We start from the raw sequence: 23,572 nt of genomic DNA on the forward strand, positions 1-23,572 counted from the left end.
AGTGCTTTGTGAATAATGTCTGTTGTAATCCTCATGGAGTTACAAAAATATTAAAGGACATTGCAAACTGTAAAATGTGGCCTTACACTGCAGAGAGCAGGTATTTCCCAAAATTTAGTCTGCTCATCACATTGCCATTGTAAATTTTTTGTAAAAACTTCACAAAATTAGCAGTACTATGTAAATTAGAACATACTTTGAAATTGCATGGAGACCGGTAAACAGCAAAGAACCTTAGAAAACACCTATCTGGCCAGGTATGGTGGCTTACGCCTGTAATCTCAGCACTTTGGGAGGCTGGAGGTAGGAGGATTGCTTCAGGCCAAGGGTTGGAGACCACCCTGGACAATATAGAGAGACCCCCATCTCTACAAAAAAAATTGAAAAAAAAAAAAAAAAAAAAGCCGAGGGCTGGGGCTCACGTCTATAATCCCACAACTTTGAGAGGCCAAGGCGGGTGGATCACCTGAGGTCAAGAGTTCGAGACCAGCCTGACCAACATGGTGAAACCCCTTCTCTACTAAAATACAAAATTAGCCAGGTGTAGTGGTGCATGCCTGTATTCCCAGCTACTTGGGAGGCTGAGGCAGGAGAATCACTTGGACCCAGGAGGCGGAAGTTGCAGTGAGCCAAAATGGTGCTATTACACTCCAGCCTGGGCAACAAGAGTGAGACTCCATCTCCAAAAAACCCAAAAAACAAAAACTAGCCAGGCATAGTGGTGTCTGCCTGTAGTCCCAGCTACTGGGGAGGCTGAGGCAGGAGAATGGCTTGAGCCCAGGAGGTCGAGGCTGTAGTGAGCCGTGATTGCACCACTGCACTCCAGCTTGGGGAACAGAGCAAGACCTAGGCAAAAAAGAGAAAGAAATAAAGAGAAAGAAAGGAAGGAAGGAAGGAAGGAAGGAAGGAAGGAAGGAAGGAAGGAAGGAAGGAAGGAAGGAAGGAAGGAGAAGGAAGGAAGGGGAAGGAAGGAAGGAAGGAAGGAAGGAAGGAAGGAAGGAAGGAAGGAAGGAGAAGGAAGGAAGGGGAAGGAAGGAAGGAAGGAGAGAAAGAAACTACATTTCTCTGAAGCGTGCCTGTTTTTGTGTATTTTTTAGTGCCTGTGTATATGTCAGTGCCTGTGTCTGGCTGTGTGGCCTGAAGCATCTCTCTGCTCTCTGGCCCTTTCGCAAGGAGGAGCACATTCACCATGTGTGGTTGTGTGTTGTGAGAAACACAATGGCCATAGGTGGGCAGCTGAATCCGATAAGGAGGAGTGGATTGAGTGGTGCAGGCTGGGTGGCTCTAGAGAAGCCAGTGTAGCTGGCAATGATGGGGGGCAGGGAGGAATGCAGCTGAGGAGGAGAGGGAGCAACAGGAGGGAGGGGGAGTGGGAGCAGCAGTAGGAACATCACGAACTGCTATGTCATTGTCCCCGGGCCCGTCCCCAGCTGGGCTTGGTTTCCGGTGGCCTCCTCCCCCAGGCTCAAGATTTCTAGCCAACAGGCTGCTTGCTCCAGGGATGGAAGCTCATCCTCAATCAGGTTTATCATGGAAGGGGGATGAGGGGGAGAGACACTTTCAGGGCTACTGGTCACTGACACGCATACAATCAGGGTCTTGGACAGACACACACACACACACACACACACACACACACACACACACGGCACAAATGGACCCTGGTGACTTGACTGACATATGCAAGAGACCCCAAGTACAGCTACTTCTTTTTCCTTGCTCTCTCTCTGACACACACACACACACACACACACACACACACACCCCATCACTGACACTATCCCCTCAGAAGTGTTGAGAGAGAATCTCTCTCAGCCCTGCACATTTTTCATCTATAAACTGATGAGTGGGGATGATGAGGGTGTATCACTGTTTCTAAAACTTTTCTGACCATAAGTGTAGTTGGATACTGTGGTGGTCTGCTCAGGCCTCCTCTTCAGGGACAATGTACCTTGAATGGCAGCTACTGACAGCTCATGGCTGTGTCCCCACTGGGAATTGTCTTGTCACAGGGAACTGCCTTGTCCAAGGTTACACCTACTTCATGAGGGCATCCCCATGGTCTGGTCTATGAAGGGAAAGAAAGGCCAGCCTCCTTGCCTCAATCTGGGCTGACTCTGAAGGACCCTCCCAGCCCCAGGGCTCCCCCTGAGAGCAGCGGAGGCCCCTAAGGCAACTACATCTTGAGCCAGCCTCTTCCTCTGCTCAACCCAACCCTCCTCACAAGCGTTGATCCCAATGGCACACTCCAGTAAGCCTCCTGCATGCAAATCTCCACCTCAAAGTCTTTTTCCAGGGAACCCAACCTAAAACAGTGGGCCATGGAAGTTAAACTACAAGGGTGGTCTAATGCAATTCTGGAGCTGGGTTACCCAGCAGCCAGATGGCAGTGAGGACCCATCAGTAGTGGGAGGTGGGGCATAGATAGCCTCCGATATGCTGTAGCAATGCAAAGTGCTCTGCAGCAGGTCCGGGCTGTGGTGCAAGCAGGATGTGACTTAGGCCATATGATCCAGCAGATCCTATGACACTGGAGGTGTCAGTAGTAGGAAAAGATGCTGTGTGGAATTTCTTCTCCCAGGTGGGAGAATACAGTGCAGGCCCCCAGGGTTTTGGAGTAGCGGTGACTTTTCCTGATGGTGGGCTGTAATGGGATTCTGGTGGAAGGGAATGTACTGGATGGTGAAATATCCCTGGAACTTGAGTGATGTCAGGGAAATGGTAACCAGACTTGGGTGACTATTCCCTAAACGCCATTGAGTAGCTGAAGAAAGACCTGACATGCTCAGGGTGAATTCAAGGCAAAATGTGAAAGCCAGAGGATCTCCCTGACTGCATTTAAGGAAACCCTCATCTCCTGCAGTCAGAGGGCAGACAGAAGGGAGGGCCAGGCTCAGAATTTAATTCTACGTGGTGGCGGAGCTTTGGAGAAAGTTGACTTCTCAGGCCCAGCACATCTCCTGGGCCATGCTCATGTCCCTAATAGGACAGGAGTAGGACACTGAGATGGGGATATCTGGGCAGATGCAGTTAAACACCTTGAACTTACAGACTCACCTGCATCCACTGGGCCTGCTGAAGTAGACTACTCCCCTGAGTTAGAATATAGACCTTCTGCTTGAAGATAATGCAGAGGCCTCGGATGATGCAGGTGCTTTGTAAGACAATGCCTGCCCCCCTCAGAGTCTACCCCCCACCTACCCTCCTGGAAACCAGAGCAAAAATTAGGGTGAAATCCTAGTGAAACCTGACTGGACAGGTTCTAGGCTTGCAAAGGGAGAGAAATGATCTGTAGAAGAACCTAAAGAATCTGGCTAGTACGTATTGGCAGGAGCTGGGAAGGTATGCATGAGACTGGATCCTGAGGACAATGGGCGAAGGAGGTAGAACAGGAAGTTGGTGTGCTCTCCCAGGATACGGAACTTAAAACCCTGGCGAGGACTCTAGGAAGTGTTACTAACACACTGGTATTTGGAAACCTGGAGTAAACAATGGCCCACACTAAGTGAAGCAGAACTTCCATGGCAGATTGCACAGGGAAGGATTAAAGGGCTCAAAGAAGCAGACATGTTGGAGTAGATATACTACTGAAGTCTGGAAAACCCACCAGCTGATTAAGGCCTGGAGGATACACTCAACTTATGAAATTAATAAGAAATATGCTGGTGAGGGTGGTACCAGTCACGCTGAGAAGCACAGTAGCGGTAAGGTGATAAATGAGTCCTGGCCCAGGTCCTGCTTACAGTGGGTCTGGTGGGTCTAGAGACCCACCCAGTGGTCACTTCCTCAGTTCACAAATGCGTAATTGCAATGGCATACTTTGTAGTTGTCAGAACCCCTACATGGGCTCCTCAGCCTGTGGGATAAGAGCTGTTTCAGTAGGGAAGTCCAAATAGAAGCTTCTAAAATGGCGCACACCCCCATGCCCTGAACAAAACAATAAACCACAAACAATATTGTGTGCATCCTATGGGTGATGATGGAAATCAATGCCACATTGAAAGATCTAAAGGATGCAGGGGTGTTGGTCTCATCTTATCTCCATCGAGTTGAGCAGTCTGGCCCCTGGAGAGGTCAGATGGGTCCTGGAGAATGCTTGCAGATTACTGCAAGCACAATCAAGTAGTACCCTTAGTTATACCTGCCATACTGGACATGCTGTCATTGCCAGAGCAGATTAATAAGACCTCAGGTACAGCAGGTGGCCGCTGACTTGGCGAATGCATTCTTTTTTATTCTGATTAGAAAAAAGGATCAGAAACAGTTCACACTCACATGAGACTGATGATAATATTCATAGATGGTCTTGCTGTAGGGCTATGCTATCTCTCTGACCTGGTGTCATAATATAGTCCAGAGAAAACTGGACTATCTGGACATCCCATGGAATAGCACACTGGACCACCACATGGATTACATCATACTGATTGTGCAAGATGAGCAAGAGAGGGTGAGCATATTGCCCTGGTAAGACACATCCACTACAGAGGGTGGAGGATAAACTCCACAAAGACTCAGGGGACTGCTGCATTAGTAAAATTTTTAGGAATCCAGTGGTCCAGGGCAGTAAACCAGGACAGCCCCTCCAAAGAATAGAGCAAAGCATTGAATCACGCACCTTCCACCATGAAGAGGAAACCACAATACCTAGGAGGCCTCTTCCCATTCTGGAGGCAGCATATCCCCCACACACAAATAATGCTCTGACCCATATTCCAGGCGATATGTAAAGCTACCAGCTTTGTGTGAGGGCCAGAGCAGAAAAGGGCTCTGCAGCAGGTCCAGGCTGTGGTACAAGCAGTCCTGCCATTTAGGCCAGATGATCTGGCAGATCTTATGATACTGGAGGTGTCAGTAGTGGGGAAAGATGCAGTGAGGAGCTTATGGGAAGCCTGAGTGGGAGGCCCTTGGGGTTCTGGAGCAAAGCCATGCCATCTGCAGCAGAGAATTTTACGCCTTTTGAGAAAGACACCCCATTGAGGTGCTGGGCCCTGATAGAGACAGAATGCTTGACCAGGCACCAAATGATTGTGCATCCAGAAGTTCCCATTATAAGGTGGGTCCTGCTGGGCCCGCCAAATAATAAAGTCAGGTGGGCCCAGCAGTCAGGATTGAGCCCAAGCAGAACCAAGCAAAGTGCATGAGCAGGTAAGTAACCCTGATCCCCATGTCTTCCACACTGTTGTGCTAGTGCCTGTCTCACTAAGGGGACTCCTTAAAACTAGCTGATGAAAGAGGGAAAGGTCTAAGCTTGGTTCACAAATGGGTTGCCTTAGTATGTGGGTGGAAGCCAAAAATGGGCAGTGGTTGCACTATAAACCAACTGGAATGGCCTTGAAAGACAGTGGCAGAGCTCCCAGTGGGCAGAGCTTCAGGCTGTGCACCTGCTCATCTCCTTTGTGCAGAAAGAGAAGTGCCTCAAGATTAGAATACATATATACACTTATGGGCAGTGGTAAATGGTTTGGCTGGTTGGTCAGGGGCCTGGAAATAAAAAGACTGGAAGATCCAGACAAAGAGGTCTGGGATACAGAAATGTGGGCAGACACCTAGGAATGGGCAAGAAATGAGGAGTGAGACCGGGCGTGGTGGCTCACGCCTGTAATCCCAGCACTTTGGGAGGCCGAGGTGGGCGGATTACCTGAGGTCAGGAGTTCAAGACCAGCTTAGCCAACGTGGTGAAACCCCATCTCTACTAAAAATACAAAAATTAGCCGGGCGTGGTGGCGCACGCCTGTAATCCCAGCTACTTGGGAGGCTGAGGCAGGGGAATTGCTTCAACCTGGGAGGTGGAGGTTGCACTGAGCCAAGATCGCGCCACAGCACCAGCCTGGGCAACAGAGCGAGACTCCGTCTCCAAAAAAAAAAAAAAAAAAAAAAAGGGAGGAGCGAGGATCTTTGGATCGTGTGTTAACACCCACCAGACAGCATCTGCCATGGCGCCATGGAAGTGACACTAGGCAACCAGGTAGACAGCATGAGTCAGCCCGATGATGTCAGCCAGGCTCTAATCAGCCACCCCAGTGTTAGCAGATGGGCACATGAATAAGTGGCAATAGCAGCAGAGAGAGAAGCTATGTGTGGGGGCAGCAGTGTTACTGCTGAATGTCCAATCTGCCAGCAACAGAGACTAACATTGAATCCCTGACACACCACCATCCCTCCAGAAGGCCAACCAACCACTTTGTGGCAAGCTGATTAGATTGGGCCCCTTCCATCCTGCAAAGAACAGTAATCGATTTTGACTGGAATATTCCATATTTGAGTTTGCCTTTTCTTACTGCAGGACCTCAGCCAGCTCACTGTCTAAGGGCTTACATAACGTTTGATCCACCAGCACGAGACCCCGCATAACACTGCGTCAAACCAAAGGACACACTTTATAGCAAAGTAAAGGAGTGCAAAGCAAAGGAGGTGCAAAAGTGGGCCCATGACCATGGAATTAACTGATGGTATTACACACCACGCCACCCGGGAGCTGCTGGCCTGACGGAATGATGGAACAATTTGGTGCAGCCACAGCTAAGATCCCAGGTTGAAGGTGAGATCATGCAAGAATGGGCACCATCCTCCAAAACAGTGTCAACCCTAAATCAATGGCCATTGTAGGTGCTGTGTTCCTAACAGGTAGAATACACCGGTTTGGGGACACAGAGGTTAGGAAGGAGTGGCCCAGCTTACCAGCAATCCCAGTGATCCACTTTTGAAATTGTGCTTCCTGTTCCCTCAGGGCTCTGCAAGGTTAGAGGTCCTGGTTCTCCAAGGGGGAACACTGCTACCAGGGGACACAGCAAGAATCCCATTAAACTGTAAGCTATGATTGCCCTCAGGGCACTTCGTGTTTCTCATGCCAAGGGACATAAAAAGGAGTCATTGTCTTGGCAGGGGATGTGACCAACCTTGCTCCTCAGGAGGAGGTAGAGCTGCTGGTACACAGTGGAGGCAGGGAGGAGTATGTCTGGCACCCAGGGGATCCACTTGGGCATCTGTTGGTACTCCTTGCTCAACTTTGATAGTAAATGGGAAATGTGGTTGTTTGTACAGCAGCTACAGCCTGAGAAGGGCATGGGGACTAAAGGCTCAGGGATCTCTGCAGGATGGGAGCCACCCAGACCAAGAGTGGTGCTAGCTGAGGGTGGGGGGAATCTAGAATGGGTAACAAAAGAAGGAGAGGATGAGTATCATTTATGACGTTGAAATCAACTGCAGCAGCAGAGACTATGGCTCATCTCACTACCGTGCTCTTTCAAGTGTCCCTGAGAAAACAAGACCGATTAGAATTCTGGAAATGCCGTTCCCCAATGGGGTGAACTTACTATAAGAAGGAAGTGGATCGGAGCAGTGCAAGGTGTGGACTATATGCTCCCCCCAGATCCTTACCTCCTTGTTCCAGACCTTTGCATCTATCCTCAGCTTCTGGAATTATCCGCTGCTGATGGCTCATAGGTGTCCCTCACTGGGCATTGGCCTCTGCAACAGGGATTTGCCTCACCCAAGATTATGCCTCCTCCCAGGGGGCAGCCTACAGCCAATGACTGACATAGGAATTCAAAGCCTGGCCACCCCGCTTCAACTGGGACAACTCTGAAGGGTCATTCCAGTGCCAGAGCTCCCCAGAGGATTGGCCGAGGCCTCTTTTGTGGTTGCATCACAGCTCAACTTTTCCCTCTGCACAATCCTGCTTCCCTCGCAACCTCCCCCACAGGTGTTATTCCCAAGCGCTCTCCCCAGTAAATCTGCATGCAAATCTCAGAGTCTCGGGGTCTGCTTCCAGGGAAATATATCTGAGAAAAGAAGCCACAGTAAGAAATAAAGCTTATATAACCCACTATATATGTATTTGCATAATAACTCATCCTATATATGTATTATATAAGACACATATGTTGTACAGCAAATATGAGAATATAGAATGTCTTATATATTATGTAACATATAAAATGTTGTATATTACATATGTGTATATGTATTTAGAATGTATATAAATACATATGCATAACTGGAATTAAAGTTTCAATAGATAATTACCTTTACTATGTGTAATGCAGTCTGATTTTTCTATGCTATTTTATTTCATTTCATGAAGAAGAACATATACATATAGATGTATTATGTACTGTAAAGCCGTTGTATAACACATGTATTACATACCATATGTCATATATAATATACATTACAGATTGTATATCTTAATGGAATAACATTATATGTTTTGCTAAACAACAACTCCATTTACTATGTGCAATATGCTCTGTTATTCTCTATTTTTATTTATCCTACTTCAAGAAGAAAGTGAAATGCTGGTCATAAGCCAATAGGTGACCCATAGTTTGAGAAACACCAGAGAGCCGGGCACGGTGGCTCAAGCCTGTAATCCCAGCACTCTGGGAGGCCGAGGCGGGTGGATCACGAGGTCAGAAGTTCGAGACCAGCCTGACCAACCTGGTGAAACCCCATCTCTACGAAAAATACAAAAATTAGCCAGGCATAGTGGCATGTGCCTGTAGTCCCAGCTACTCAGGAGGCTCGCTTGAACCCAGGAGACGGAGGTTGCAGTGAGCCGAGATCGTGCCATTGCACTCCAGCCTGGGCGACAGAGCAAGACTCCGTCTCAAAAAAAAAAAAAAAAAAAAAAGAAAAACACAGGACAAAATTACCCACAAAATGGGGGAGATGAGTCTCAACTTAGAGTTTTCAACTTTAAACCACAGAGGAATTGAGACCCAGGAAGGAATGAGGGTGGTGAGGTTTGGTGGAAAAGGCGTCAGACTGTATTTGGGTGTACATTCCATCACAGAGTTTGCACAACTCCTGCTTTATTTGGGGCTGAAATCCCTGAAGCTAGTGTGGTTCCGAGTGTCTGCAAGTTGGTAAAACAGGTCTCTGTTCCCCACACTGAGCCTGGCGTACATACATAGGCTCTGTCCCTTTGTCCACCCCACCCCACATATAGTAGACACTAAATAAATATTTGCTAGCTTGCCTGGAAGAAAAGACTGGAGGGGATGCTGGGACAAAGGGGGGCTTCTGAGATGCAGAAGGGGAAGGGATGGATCTTTCACTGAATTCAGCAGGTGCTCAATAAATGTTTTCTGGACAAAGAAAAAATGGAAAACATTGGATTTGTGATTATGGAAAGGGGAAGGGACTTGTCAGTATTCCATAGATAATAAATGCTTGATGGAAAGAAGGAAGCAGACGCAAAGGACCTGCATGGAGGGCTGGAGTGGAGACCGGAAGTCTAAAGGAGGGTGATTACCTATATCCAGCAGAGGCCTCATTGATGTTTGCTGACTTCAATGGAGCAAACTTAACCAGGAAGATAACACGTTGGTGAGTGGACGTTGGTGAAGGAATTACAGCACGTGCTCCATAAATGCTTTACAGATTGATAGAGAAAAAAGCAGAGAAGCCTGCTGCAGGGATGATAATGTGGCTGTTTGAAAATAATACAGTAAGAGATTAATAAGTGTTTTCTGGACTAATTCGGGGAGAAAAAGGCAGCTGGGGAGATGGCTACTAAGTGGAGGAAGAGGCCTAGCTAGAATAAATGGAAAACAGTGCACATTGTGAGCTTTCAGGATTGTGTTGTGTAAAAGGCAGGATGGAGATTGTTGAAGGGGGAATTGGGACTACAAAAAGGGGAGAAGAGGCATTTAACGCAGGGTTCTCAGTAGTATACGATAAATGCTCATTAAATGATTGTGGGGTTGCATGGAGGAAAAGGTATAGCAAGGCCAGCTGGCAGGTGAGGATTTCAAGCACACCTGCATTTAGAAAAAAAAGAAGGAAGGGGAGCTGAAGAAGGGTTATTCCTAGTATATAATGGTGCATAATAAATGCCTCCCACACTTTCATGGAAAGGATGCAATAAATATCTGCAGAATGAATAAATTGCTCTGAATAGAGAGAAAGGCTACTCGGTAAAGGCTCCTGGGGGAGAGGTAATCTAACCAGTAAACAGCTGGTACTCAATACATTTAGGCTGAAGTAGACCCCTAGAGAGAGAGCTCTTGAGGCAGGGTCAGGGATTTCCAGAGACTTGGAAAGAGGAAGTTGAAAGTGACTTATACAGTAAGTGCTCAATAAGTGTTTACTTAAATAGTAAAACTATTAAGTAAATAGTAAATTTAGTAAATTTACTAAATTTATTTAGTAAATTAAGTCAATAGTAAAACTATTAAGTAAAAGTGTTTACTTAAATAAGTGTTACTTAAATAGACTAAAAGCCCTTTGGGGGTATGAATTAAAGTTGGTAGAGGGAATCCTAGGGGTACTGAAGGGAGTGGGAAAGGGGTGATCATTATAAACTCAGCTCTGGATTTATCACAGGAAAGGACCTTGGGAGAGGCCTTGTGATTGGAACAGGCTCTCCTAGGGGTAAGGAAGAAGAATGTACTCCCCAAAACATCAGGTCCTGCATATGTGCTCACTGGATCTACTGTTAAGAAAACAATTCTGGGGAGGAGGTGTGAATATACAGAACACACAGAAGACACTCCATAAATGCTCAGGGGAGCCATTGGAAGAAAAGGTCTTTGGGGGAGGATGATTAAAATGGAGCACATGACAGACAAGGAATAAATGCTCACTGGATCCATTAGAAGAAAAGGCCTTTGGGGAGTGGGGCTGGGGATGGACATATAGTCACCTGATCAAGGCTCACTGCATCCCTGAAGGAAAAGTCCTATGGGGAGGGGAAATGGGAGTGCAGAAAGTTGATCTATGGGAGCTCCATTCTTCATCCATAGGAGAAAAGGCTTTTGTGAAGAAGGCACACAATCAGGTACACAGTAGGTGCTCCATAAATACTCCAAGGAGTGATTAAAAGAAAAGGTCTTTGGAAAGAGTGACTGGAATGGTACACACAGCAAGTGCCAGATATCTGAGCACTGTATTAACTGGAGGCACAGGCCTTTATGGAGAGATCTAAGGTTGGGTCATGCAGAAAGTGCTCATTACATGCAGACTGAAGCCACTGGAGGAAAGGGTATTGCAGAAAGGGTTTTAGGGTGGGGTATACAGCAGGCACCAGTCAATGCATGCTTGCTGAATACACTGGAGGAAAGAACTTTTAGAGAAGGCTCACACTGCAGGCAGTTGATAAATGCTAGATGGATCCACCAAAGGAAAGGTCTTTGAAGAAGTAGCTGGAGAACGGGGGATACAAGAGGCACTCAATAAATGTTTTCTAGATCCACTGTAGGGAAAGGTCTTTGAGGAGACGGTCTGAAGATGAGTCACACAAAGAAGGTTCAAAACTGCTCATGGAACTCACTGGAGGAAAATGATTTGTTTGAGAAGGGGTTTGGGGGTGCGGCACGTATCAGGCACTTAACAAATGCTTCCTACATCCTTTGGAGAAAAGGCCCTCAGAGAGAGGGCTTGGAGTTGGGGCACAGAGAAGGCATCCAATCAAAACTCACAGGATCCATGAAAGGCAAAGCTTTTGGAGAGAAGCTGGGGTGGGATACACAGCAGGTACTCAATGTTTACTAAATAGTTTAAAAGGGCTTTAAGGACGGAGCTGGGGTGGGACACATAGCATAGACTGGACACATGCTCACAAGACCCATTAGAGAAGGCCTCAGGGCAAGGGTTGAGGAGAACAGGACAGTATCAGGCTCTCAAAGAATGCTCACAAACCTCATTGAAATCAAAGGCCTCGGGGAAGGGCTCTTGGATGAGGCATACTGCAGGTACTAGATAAGTGCTCACAAGATCCATTAGAGGACAAGGCCTATGGGGCAAGGGTTGGGGAGGGTAGGAAGGACACGTTCGGTTTTCGAAGGCTCATAGGATATATTGAAGCCAAAGACTTTTGGGGGAGGGGGAGTAGGGAACAGGTACGCAGCAGGTGCCTGATAATTGCTCCCTGGATCCATCAAGGTTTAAGGGGCGGAGGGGGGGCGACAAGGGCGGGGCACAGAGGAAGCATCCAGCTTAATAATTTAAAGGAAAAAGATTTAGGTGAGAGGGCCAGGTGTCAGGCACACAAGCGGCGCTCGATAATTGCTCATTCGCAGAAGAACGATCTGGGGACCCAGGCCCACGGGAGACGTCCGCGGCAGTGGCTTACCAGTCGGTGTGCGGCTCGTCGATGACCAGCAGCACCCTGGAGGCGGCTCCCCCGCGGCCTGCGCCCCCAGAGCCGCCGCCCACCTGCTCGCTGAAGGTGGCAGCTGCTGCCGCCGTGGTCTGCTTGACCGCGTTGGACAGCGACGAGAAGAAGCCACCGCCCCCCGAGGACCCGGGGCTAGGGGCGGCCGGAGAGGCCGCTGGGGCGACCCCGGAGGACCTCTCGGCAGTGGCGGTCCCGGGACCGGGCGTGGCTCCGGGGCTGTGGGCACCGGGCGGCGGCGGGGGCGGCTGCGGACGCTGCAGGTCTGTCATGTACCCATTTGGCAGATTGGCCATAAAGTTGCTGTCCGACAGGCGGCGCCGCAGGTAGTTCATGGCTGCGACTTGGGGCAGGGGGTCCTAGGGGTGGTCTGGCCAGGAGCCGCGGGGGCGGACTGCGCGGTGCCCAGGAGCACAGCTGCGCTCTCAGGCACGACACGACTCCTCCGCTGCCCACTGCAGACTGAGGCAGCGCTGAGTCGCCGGCGCCGCAGCGCGGATGGTCGCGCCCGTGCCCCCCTATCTCGCGCCTCGCGTGGTGCGGTCCGGCTGGGCCGGCGGCGGCGCGGACGCGACCAAGGTGGCCGGGAAGGGGAGTTTGCGGGGGACCGGCGAGTGACGTCAGCGCGCCTTCAGTGCTGAGGCGGCGGTGGCGCGCGCCGCCAGGCGGGGGCGAAGGCACTGTCCGCGGTGCTGAAGCTGGCAGTGCGCACGCGCCTCGCCGCATCCTGTTTCCCCTCCCCCTCTCTGATAGGGGATGCGCAATTTGGGAATGGGGGTTGGGTGCTTGTCCAGTGGGTCGGGGTCGGTCGTCAGGTAGGCACCCCCACCCCGCCTCATCCTGGTCCTAAAACCCACTCGCACTCATACGCAGGGCCCTCTGCAGATACTCGGTTTGTAGTGTTGATATTCAACTCAGAAGGCATTTTTTGGGGGGAGGGGGGCACTGGAAACACACTCAGAGACACGAAAGTAGAGAAATAACCCCCTCACAGAGGGGGGTGAGGTCACACGCAGTGCCCGCGGGGAGATTAGTCTCCCACATCCACACAGGCTCAGCTAGGCAGAGAGCGGGGGCGTCATAGACAGCATCAGACAAGCGGAGGTGGACACTTGGGTGGTGTACACACCCTTGCCCAAGGTGGCAAGGGGGGCCTGGAGGCACACAAGAAATGACACACATATAAACACACACAAAAGTGAGGAAACATACAAGGGCATGTACAGACAGAACACACGCCAATCTAGGTATACATACAGACATACAAGTTCAAGGTAACACACATGGGCATGTTACATACATGCATGCATACACCCATACCCCCACACACACAGGCAACACACTGACACAGAGACCCAGGGAAACTCATATGAGCATACACTTGCAGACAAAACACATTCCCACCGACGATCATGGAGAAACCTAGATCTGCAACACAGACATTCTCTGCAGCCCTAGCCCTGGTGCGTGTCCACCCCCACACCAGAACACACTTGGTATATACGCCACCATCCCTTTGCTCTGGACACAGCCAAAACTCACGATAACTACCTGATGTCATCAGTGCCCATGGCTGTCTCCCCCTGCACCCAAGAACTTTCCACAGGGGCAGGCCCATCCCATGGTGCACACACAGTAGGTACCAAATAATGTTTGCATATGAGCAAATGAGGTAGTCCAAGCAGAGGTGGGATATGGGAACCTGTCAAATCTTTATGATTCTGACTACAATAAAAGCACTAATTCATAATCATTTGTTCACTGATTGTACCCAACTCTTAACTAAGCTGTTTACATGCATCATTTCATCCAACCCTCACAACAATCCAGTGGGGTGGATAATATAATGTCTATTTTACAGATGAGGGAATACAAGAACTCCAATTAATTCCCAAAGGGTCATGTTCACTTTATGATCAACACATTTTTTTTCTTTTAAGAATGTGCCAGGAAGAGGAAACATCCAGTGCCAATGTGGCTGGAACAAGCTGAAGGGGGTTGTGGTAGCAGGGGCCAGATTGGGTAGGACCTTGACCATAGTGAGCAGTGATGGTGGACTAGGAGAGGTGGCAGAAGATAGGCAAGAAGTAAGTAGATATGGAGTCTCTTTTGCCTGCAGAATTTTCAGGTGACTCATCCACTTATTCATTTGTTCATCCTTTATTCATTAAATCATTGGCTGGTTTAAACAAGGCAGTAATAGTGTGGGGTCTGGAGACACAGTGCCTGGGTTCAAGTGGGGCCTCCACCATACACTTGGGAAAGTGACTTAATCTTTCTGAGATTTGGTTTCCTCATCTGTAAAAAGGATACATCTCTAACCCACCTCTAAGGAGAGGGGTAGGAAGGGGGCAACCTCTGTACCTTTGCATGTGTTGTAGCTTCTGCCAGGAATGTCCTCTCCTTCTCTCTCGAGGGCTGCCTTTGGCCACTGTCTGCAGGAACCCCTCACCCCCAGGTCTCAGATTCTATCCCCTCCTGCCCTAGGCTTCCACAGTACCCAAGTCAAACACTTCCCAAACCATCCTCTACTCCCTCCTCCAACCCAGCCAGCTTCAGTCCCACCTCCAGGCCTTTGATTTGGCCACTCTTTTCTCCTCCCTTCAGGATTCCTTCTCTGGCATTCCAAATCCTAGTGTTACCCAGATGGGGATCTCCCTGCAAATCAGATATTTTCCAATGTCTTGAAGTATGTGCTCCCTGGTTTTTTGCCCAGTAACGGAAGCAAACAAGCTGTGCAGGGCGCGGTGCCCTCTTTGGGGACAGGAACAGCTGCAGGTCTACAGATCTTTCTGGCTCCTTTAGGTCTGAATTCAGGTTCCTCGGGAATCTATCTCCAGGCTGCGCCTCTTCCTAGGGTCCCCATTCCTAGGTTCCTAGTACTTGTGGCCCCAGCACCATTTCATTTTTCCACGTGGCTCAATTTCCAGAAATTAATTTTTTGTAGATTGTTTTGTAGAGGAATGAGGATTCACCTCAGGAGTGCCTCAATTCACTAAGGCAAAGGTTAGGCTCCCCCAAACTGTCTCCATCTTGTTCAGCAGGAATAGGCGTACAAAAGGGGCCCCAAGAATTATTTTGCTGTACATTGGTGAGCAACGACTCTCAAACACACACCCCTGACATATGTTCACATTCAGTATTGTACCCATGTTTGTGACTCACACATACATGTCCATGGCACCTTAATGTGTATGTGCACACACGGGACTCCTGCATTGTTATGGCATACATACAATTGTAACCTCACACACATGCCACATATCAATACATCCTTAATTCTTGCACAGCCCCAAGGGTCTGCATCTCTCTCTCACACACACACAGCTGAATTCCCACTTTCTTGTAAACGTATACCTCTCTCATACCCTGTAGTAGCAACCAGAACCCCTCACTTTGGCTCAGTCTTCCCAAGATGACCAAGTAAGTACTCATCAACTTCATCTTCACTTCAACTCATTGACTGGTCCACTTGAATAAGGGGAAAACGAACCAGAGAAGTCAAGTAAGTGTACCAATATACTCTGGGTGTGCATGTCACAAACCTCCTACCCGAACCTTCCCACACAGACGGGTCCCCTCCACCCACAGCACTCTTGACATTTAAGACCTCATCACAATCCATGATGCTTCAAAAATGTCCAGCCTACTACCTTTCTGTGCGTGTTTCCTTTGTAAAATGGGGATAATAATACTTACCCACATGGGTTTGCTGTGGACGAAATGAGTTCATGCTATGGAAAGCCTTAAGACACTACTAAGCACACAGTAAGTCCTTTCTAAGTAGTAGCTATTACCATGATTATTATGATTCTTATGATGCGTCTCTTCACAAGGGGCCCGGCATTCAGTAAGTGGTAAATGAATGAGCAAATGCTAAAAGCACTGGTGTCTGGCTTTGTTCCCTTTACTGCGGAGACACGTAACGCTCTGATTCCTCTTCTTCTCTATTCTCCGTGATGTCCAGCACTATTGTTAGTATACAGTAGGCGTTAAGTGTTGAATAGATGTTCACACGAAAGGAATACCTTCTGAGTCTGTTCCCTCGCTCAGATGTCCTCTTTCTACCAGCCCTCCTCCACCCTAGATGCTCAGACTTAGCTTTGGTATACAGCAGGCGCTAATAAGTGTTGAATGAATGAACAAATTACCAGAGGAAAGTGTCTGGATTTGTCTTGGGGGCTCCTCCGGGCGGATACTGACTCTAGCTTCTTTGCCCCTCCTCAGCTCAGAGCGCAACACAGGCACTTCCTCGGCCCGCCCCCCGCCTCGCCAAGCTATTTGTCGCTGGTAATTGTGGCACTGGAGCTGGGCTGTCGGGAGTGGGTGGGTGCAGGTGCTCGGGCGGCAGGGTGCCAGCCTCGGCCACGCCTCTGCCGTTCATCCTCGACTGACGCGGAGTCGGAGTCGGCCGGCAGAGGCTCCTCCAAGGTTCCGGCTGGTGGGAATCTAGGGAGGTCCAGGAGACGGGGAGACAACGAACAAGCACGCCGGCCAATCAAGAAGTGCCTGCCAGGACAAGTAGCCAATCAGGAAACCCGTAACGCGGAGCTCTGCAGAGGAACGTGCCGGGCGGCCCTGAGGCTCTAAGGGGGCTGCGCGGACCCAGACATTGGGGTTATGGCAGCGGCGGGGAGAGGCTGGGACTGCACACTCGCTTTCACTCCTGCCAACCTGCGACCACAGTGGAAAATACTGTTTTCCGCAACAGGCTGCTGTGTCTTGGCCCGTGCTGTGCTGTTTGCCCTATGAGATGCTATCACCCTACTTTTGGGGAAGGGGATAGGTTGTTTTTCCTCCTTTAAGGAATCGTAGACGAGCTCGAAGAGGCTAGTTTATTGAGGTTTGGAAGGTCAGGGGGCTCAGAGTGGAGGAGAGAAGTGTTAGAGTTCCTCTTCCTCAGGGTCTTTGCAAGCAGGCACGTGTAGACATGGTCGTTTCTCCTCCACCACCAGCTTCTGCCCTTGTAGCTCCTCACACCGTGGCAGCGGTCTCCCCCAGAAGGTCACGTTCTTCTCGCCCTGACCTTCGACCATGGAAACGGTGGGCCTGAGGCATTAGGGGTGGGGAGGAACGGAAGGGAGAATCTCAGGGAAGGCAAGAATGCATTCAATTCTTATTGAGTGCCTGCTATGTGCCGAGGGCTACTTTTGGTTTTTTTTTTTTTCTTTTCCTTTTTTTTTTTTTTGAGGCAGGGTCTCACTCTGTTGCCCAGGCTGCAGTGCAGTGGCACAATCATAGCTCACTGCAGCCTCAATCTCCTGGGCTCAAGTGATGCTCCTGCCTCAGCCTCCCAAAGTGTTGCTGGGATTACAGGCGTGAGCCACTGTGCCTGGCCTCCCAACACTACTTTTTAGCTATAGGATATTGGGCAATTTCTTTAGCTTCCCTGTGCCTCGGTTTCCCTCATCTGCAAAATGAGAATGGTAGGAATAGTAATATTAATACTCACCTCACGGGGTTGAATGAGGATAAATGAGTTAATTCAGGTAAAGTGCTCAGAGCAGTGCCTGGCACACAGCAAGTGCTCAATAAATGCTGGTGAATGTTACTTGTTGGCATGAGCTACTTTCTTTTACCTCCGAAATATATACCCTTTATATCTCTTTCCACTGCCTCCAGGAAAAAACTCAATGCCTTGTCCTGACATTCAAGGCCTTATTGTTGGGCCCAAATCCCTGCCCCAAGCCAATCTCTCTCTCTGTCTCCTCCACTTTATTCAAGCTCAGTCCCTGTCCAGAAAGGTCTTTACCTGGGTTATTTGTCCCACTAGGAAAGCCCTCCATTCACTCCCATCCCAGTTCTCTCAATTGCTTCTTCCTCCACTCAGTCTCTCGCTCACTCAAGTCCTTTGTGCCTCCATTCAACACCTCTAATTCATCTTCAGGCCCCACTCTAACCCCCCCAGCCGGGAGATCCCTTCCCAGATGGCAGCCCTTCCACGAGCTGGGAATAGTTCACTTAATCTAGTAGCTTGATGTATGTGGAAGGAAGAAAAGGGATGAACATTTTAACCCTCTCTAACACCTGGGCCCCTCTGGCACCTGGAAACACTTATAGCAGCTAATCACCTAGCTCCAAGGCTCCGTTCACAGTCTTGATGCCAGGAATGCCTTTCCCAACCCCTACCTGCCCTGGGAGGCCCAGTCAGCTTCCTGGACCTAGGTTGAGGTGGCAAGCACCTGTTGCATGCACCAGCTGTTCCTCATATGCCTCCTGTCAGGGGCCTGCTCAGCTGGGTCCCTTGGAGGATCCACAGGATCTGGGCTGTGTGTATCTGCAACTGTTGCTGAAAAAGCCTTGGAGTGCCTTGGCTCAGTGAGATGCTGACAAAGTGGATGGAGGCATGAGTGACTGTGGGAGGCAGGCAGTGAATGGAGGCCTGAGTGATGGCAGCTAAAAGCATGGGTAACTGAAGGTCGGAGTCAATGACACATGAAGGACTAAGTGAATGGGAGAGTGGATGAGTGACTGAACAAGTGACTGAGGGGCACAGAGGCTACGAATTATCCTCCAAGAACTTCTTTCTCATCTTCTTTAGTTTCTCCCCACTTCCTGCAGCTGGGAGGTGGCACTCGGCAAGGCAGATACCTTAGATTCAGCAGTGGAAACCCTGGTTTCCTGGGGTAGCCGACTCTCCCGCCTGTAATATCATGACCCCCTCCCAGGCATACTTTGCCCTCTCACTCACGGGTACTTGGGGAGCAAGGGTGTGCAGAGGCGCTGGCGGGCACGGGTAGGATTAGGTCCACAGGGGGGCATGCACAGCCCCCAGGTACTCCACTCTGACCATGATCCTTTCACTGCAATGAGGGGTAGGGGTCACAGAGTCAGAACTGGAGGTCTTGGTGGGAAGGTGAGAGGGAGGCTGCAGAGACGTGAGGTCCACAGCAGAGAGTTGGAAACCCCTTATCCTGCATGGGCCACCCCACCCTCAGAGCACAGTCTGTGGGACACTCACAGGGGCAGTGCTGGATGCTGTAGCAGTGCCGGATATCCTGCTGTTGCCCGGCACATCGATGTCCGTCAAACTTGCGGCCCCTGCAGGTCCTCCCGCGTGACTGCTGGCCCGGGATTTCTTGACAGCTGATGGACTTCATGTTCCGTCGGATACAGGGGCTCCACTCCCCCCACGAGTCCCACTCTCCATCCACTGCAGAGACAGGGCAACAGGGGATTGGACCAAAGCAGGGAATCAGCAAGGGGGTTCAGAGGAAGGAATGAGGGCGGTAGGAGGGAGTAGAGGTGATCAGATGTGTGAATGGGGGACCAGGGGTGGAAACAAGGTATCAGGGCCAGGAAAGGAGGAATCAGAGACAGGAACAAGGCCTCAGCAGCAGGAGCTGGGCAGCAGAGAAGGGCAAGGGGGGCTTAGGCATGCAAATCGTGAACCCTGAGATGCTGACCAGGGCAGGGCACAGCTGTGTTGCAGATGTGGGTCCGGGTGGCATCGCCAGCACAGAAGGGGCCCCCATGCTGGGGCACAGGTTGATCGCACGTCCGTTGTTCCATGGTCTGGCCCAGGCCACAGGTCACAGGGCAGGGGCTCACAGGGCTCCAAGGCCCCCAGCCCCCAGCCACTGTTGGAGGAGGAAAGGGAGTGAGGAGAAAGGCCTCCTCAATCCTTCCTCTCAGCCCCTAGACCCTTGAAGCAGACTGTCCCCAAATGAAGGGCTGCATGGTCACATGGCCTAGGAACTCTAGAAATGGCAGAGCATCTATGCCCTCAATCAAGAGCCCCACCAGCAACATCAGCAGCCTCATCCTGGTGTACCTGGGCAGGGTGGCAGGCCGGTGCACCTCCGGTGCTCGTAGGCTAGCCCCGGGCAGGGCTTCCCAGGAGGCTTCTGGGAGGGCTCAGGTGCAGAACACTTGCGGCTTCGTGTCTCCTTAGGTTCGTGGGGTCCACCGTGGCAGGAGGCTGAGCAGGGGGTCCAGGGGCCCCAGGTGGCCCAGGCCCCGTGTGCTGTGGTGGGGTGGGAGGTGGAGGGATGCAGGTGTGGTCATGCATGCTAAAGTCCTCTCAGCCTGGCAGTTCCCTGCTGTAACCCCGCAGACCCACGCTGGGTGCACCCATCAGCATCCTGTGGCTTCCCTCACTCACTGGGGCAGACCTGCTGGGTGTCACAGGCCTCTGATTCCTGTGCCTGTCCTGGGCAGTGGCCCCCACACTTGGGAGCAGGGTGATTACAGGCTCGCTTGCGGGTCCGGGTCCCTTTGGAGCAGGTGACAGAGCAAGGCTCCCAGGGCCCCCAGCCAGACCAGCCGCCCATCTCTGTGGGAGAGAAGAGAGGGTAATGGGATGGAGGTGGGGTGTCATTCAGGGCTCTTTGCTTCCTTGAGTGCCCCACATGAGCTAATCCTGTCCTTATATCCTCTGCCACCATTCTGGGCCCACCATCCCCGCTCACCGGGCCTGCCGCAGCAGCCTTCACATGGGTGCCTCTGCTTCCCCTCTCACCCTCACCGTGCACAGTCTGTTCTCCTCCCAACCCCAGTCAGATCACGTTCCTCCTCTGCCCACAGTCCAAATTACTCAGACGAAAAGCCAACGTCCTCTCCGTGGCCCCCAGGCAATGGACCCTCCTCACCTCTCTGACCTCACCTCCCGCCACTCTCCTCCTTAGGTCCTTACAAACACTGGGGACGGGCCCACTCTGAGGACCTCTGTACCGATAGTTCCCACCAGTGCTGGGTGACAGGGAGTGCTTGCCCGCCTTGCTCATCCTCCTCACCAGGACAGCACTGCTGGTCCTCACAGGCCTGGAGCTGCCACTCCAAGGTCCCAGGTGCCACCTTTTCAGAGCACTGCCCATTCCAGCCCACACAGCGCCGGTACCGCAGCTGGGAGCCCTCAGAGCACGTCACTGAACAGGGGGCCCATGTGGACCACAGGGACCATCGTGGGGACCTGTGGAGAAGAGCACACACATCCCATCCTGGCATGAGCTAACAAGAATGGCATGTGGGACTCCAGAGTGTGGGCAGACACGAAGGGTTGCTAGGCAAGTGCGTGTGCGATGGATTGATAAGTCCTTACCTTTTAGGGATATTGGGATACTGAATGGGAAGCAGTGGATATACAATAAGTGCTTGATAATGTCATTTACCTTCACAATCAGGCATCTGGAGTTACCATTGGAAGGCTGGCAAGGCCAACACCAGGTCCGCAGTAAGCAAAGGTAAGGACTAGGAACCAAGGGCTGCTGTCAGAAACCCACCAGATCACCACACTACATGGTAGTAGGTAAATAGAAAGTGCTTAATAAACCTGAGCCATCATCCCTATGACCTCAGAGGCCTCCTCAGAAATAACCCCAGATCTATCCCCAACCCACTGCATAGCCCTAGGTATGCTGTTCATGCCAAATAGATGTGATGAACTGTTGACATGACTTGGGGCCCAGAGCTGCCCTCAAAAATCCCCAAGCTCCCCATGCCCACGGTGTATCTGGGATATATAGTAAGCAAGCAGAAAACAGGTCTGGCATACGGTAAGGGCTCAATCCATGCAAGCTGGAAATCATGATCAGGAGACTAGAGCTACCCTCAGAAATCCTCAAGCTCATCTCCCAACCCTGCCATGCAGCTGGTATACAGGGAGTGCTCAATGAATGTGAAGTGTCATCATAATTAGGGGCCTAGAGCTGCCCTTTGAATTCCCCAAACTTTCCCGCCCCCACAGTGTGTCCATATACAGTAAGCACTCAATAAACATGAGCTGTCATCAAAATTAGGGAAATACCAAGCTGCACCCCACCTGCAATGCTTCCAGTGTGCAGGAGGTGCTCAATATGTGTGAGCTATGTCAGTGGTTCTCAATCAGGGGTGATTTTGACCCCCAGGGGACATTTGGCAATGTCTGCTGACATGTTTGGTTGTCACAGCTGGTGGGGAGAATTGCTACTGGCATCTAGTGGAAGGCTAGGGGTGTTACAAAACATCCCACAATACACAGGTAAGCAATCCCCTCCCCCAGCCAAGAATTTCCAGCCCCAAATGTCAATAGTAACAAGGTTGAGAAACCCTGAGGTATGGTCACGATCAGGGCCTCAGGGCCACCCTTGGAAGTCCCAGAGAAAGAAAGTGCCCAGTTTTGGGTGACCCCCCCAGACAGTCCTTCCCTCCACCCCATCCCCCACCCCAGGCTCCCCCTAACCTGCAAGGCTGACAGAGCCCACCATTACGTTTCTGGTAGGCAAAGGCAGTGTTGAGACAGCAGTCTTCCACGCTGACACCACCCCCCAGGAGGCCCTTGCACTTGCCGGAGGATTCTTCATACTGGGTGAAGCAGAGCACGGGGTCTGAGCCTGTAACAGGGCCGGGGGGATGGGTGGGTGGGGCTCGGTCAGGGATGTGGTGGGCCTGGACACCCCTGGGGCCAGCTGGGCCCTCACCCCCTCACCTGTGGCTGGCAGGGTGAGCAGCAGGAGCAGCGGCGGCAGCAACAATCGAGGGGCCTGCGCTCCCTCTGTGATCATGTTGAGTACTGCCCCCTGCACCTCTACCAGAGAGGAGGTCCCGCTTTATCTGGGTTGATAGGCTCCTGGAATCAGCAGGGAAAGAGGAACCTAGAGGCAGGAGGAACTGGGAGGGCATCCTGCTTTGACCCCACCCTGTCCCCTCTGCCTCCTTCTCTACTCTCCCCTCCCCATTTCCTGTCTTACTCTTGGTCTTGTTCTGTTTGTTACTGTATCCCCAGCACCTCGCGCTCCTCCCAGCAACCTCACAGTGTTCAATAGAAGCTCCTAGGACAAATTCTCACCCAGAGGAAATGGAGCATAGGAGCGTGCAGCAACTTCCTAGCCGTGTGACCTTGGGTGAGTCACTTAACACCCCTGAGCCTCAGTTTCCCTATGTGGAAAATGCATAATCTCTAACATAATGACAGGGTCAACCTCGTGGGGGTGTTGAACCAGGGTGAAGTGAGTGTGCCGTGCTCAGTATGTTCCTGTTCGTGGGGGTGGAGGGAGCATCGAGGCAGTTGCTCCACCTTCCACCCTCCCTTAACCTCGGCCCTCCTTTCCTGAGAGGTTCCCTGTGGTCAGCTTGTGGTCGGGGAGGTCAGCACAAGGGAAGTGAGAAAGGGAAGTGGCAGGAGCCTGGGGAGGGATTCAGGAGGGGAATGGGGTCTATCCATTGTTCCATGGGCCCAGGTGGGGACAACACCAGGGTCTGGGGTGATTAGGAGGGAATAAGCTGGGCCATATTCCATCAGAGAACCCTCGGGCAGATAACACTCCCCTTCTGGAGCCTGTTTCCCCTCTGTAAAATGTGCTCACAGACAGCACCTACAACATAGGTAGGGTGTGTTGCAAAGATTGCGAGTTAAGCTTTTGTTTGTTTTGTCGAGATGGAGTCTCACTCTGTCGCCCAGGCTGGTGTGCAGTGTCACGATCTCGGCTCACTGCAACCTCTGCCTCTCGATTTCAACCAATTCTCCTGCCTCAG

General features: G+C 51.0%; 2 protein-coding genes across 3 annotated transcripts in view; both read right to left on the reverse strand.

The window, feature by feature from the left end:
* SYN1 (synapsin I) overlaps positions 1–12,585 on the reverse strand; it is a 48,090-nt gene extending 35,505 nt beyond the window's left edge. For both annotated transcript variants that reach the window (XM_016943248.4, XM_016943247.4), the window contains exon 1: positions 12,080–12,585. In XM_016943248.4, coding sequence (XP_016798737.1) covers positions 12,080–12,456 — 377 coding nt within the window. In that variant the 5' untranslated portion in view covers positions 12,457–12,585. The remainder of the gene's footprint in view (positions 1–12,079) is intronic.
* A 4,357-nt stretch (positions 12,586–16,942) lies between these two features.
* Positions 16,943–22,873, reverse strand: CFP (complement factor properdin). Its single transcript, XM_521039.8, has 9 exons — positions 22,527–22,873; positions 22,281–22,431; positions 20,857–21,032; positions 20,226–20,396; positions 19,896–20,087; positions 19,528–19,701; positions 19,083–19,274; positions 18,813–18,924; positions 16,943–17,170 (listed from the first exon to the last, which is right to left on the reverse strand). Exons 1-9 carry the CDS (start codon positions 22,600–22,602, stop codon positions 17,005–17,007), a joined length of 1,410 nt encoding a protein of 469 aa, XP_521039.3. The 5' UTR covers positions 22,603–22,873; the 3' UTR covers positions 16,943–17,004.
* Positions 22,874–23,572: the final 699 nt, after the last annotated feature.

The sequence above is a fragment of the Pan troglodytes genome, chromosome X (assembly GCF_028858775.2).
Source record: "Pan troglodytes isolate AG18354 chromosome X, NHGRI_mPanTro3-v2.0_pri, whole genome shotgun sequence".
NCBI classification, from domain to species: Eukaryota; Metazoa; Chordata; class Mammalia; order Primates; family Hominidae; genus Pan; species Pan troglodytes.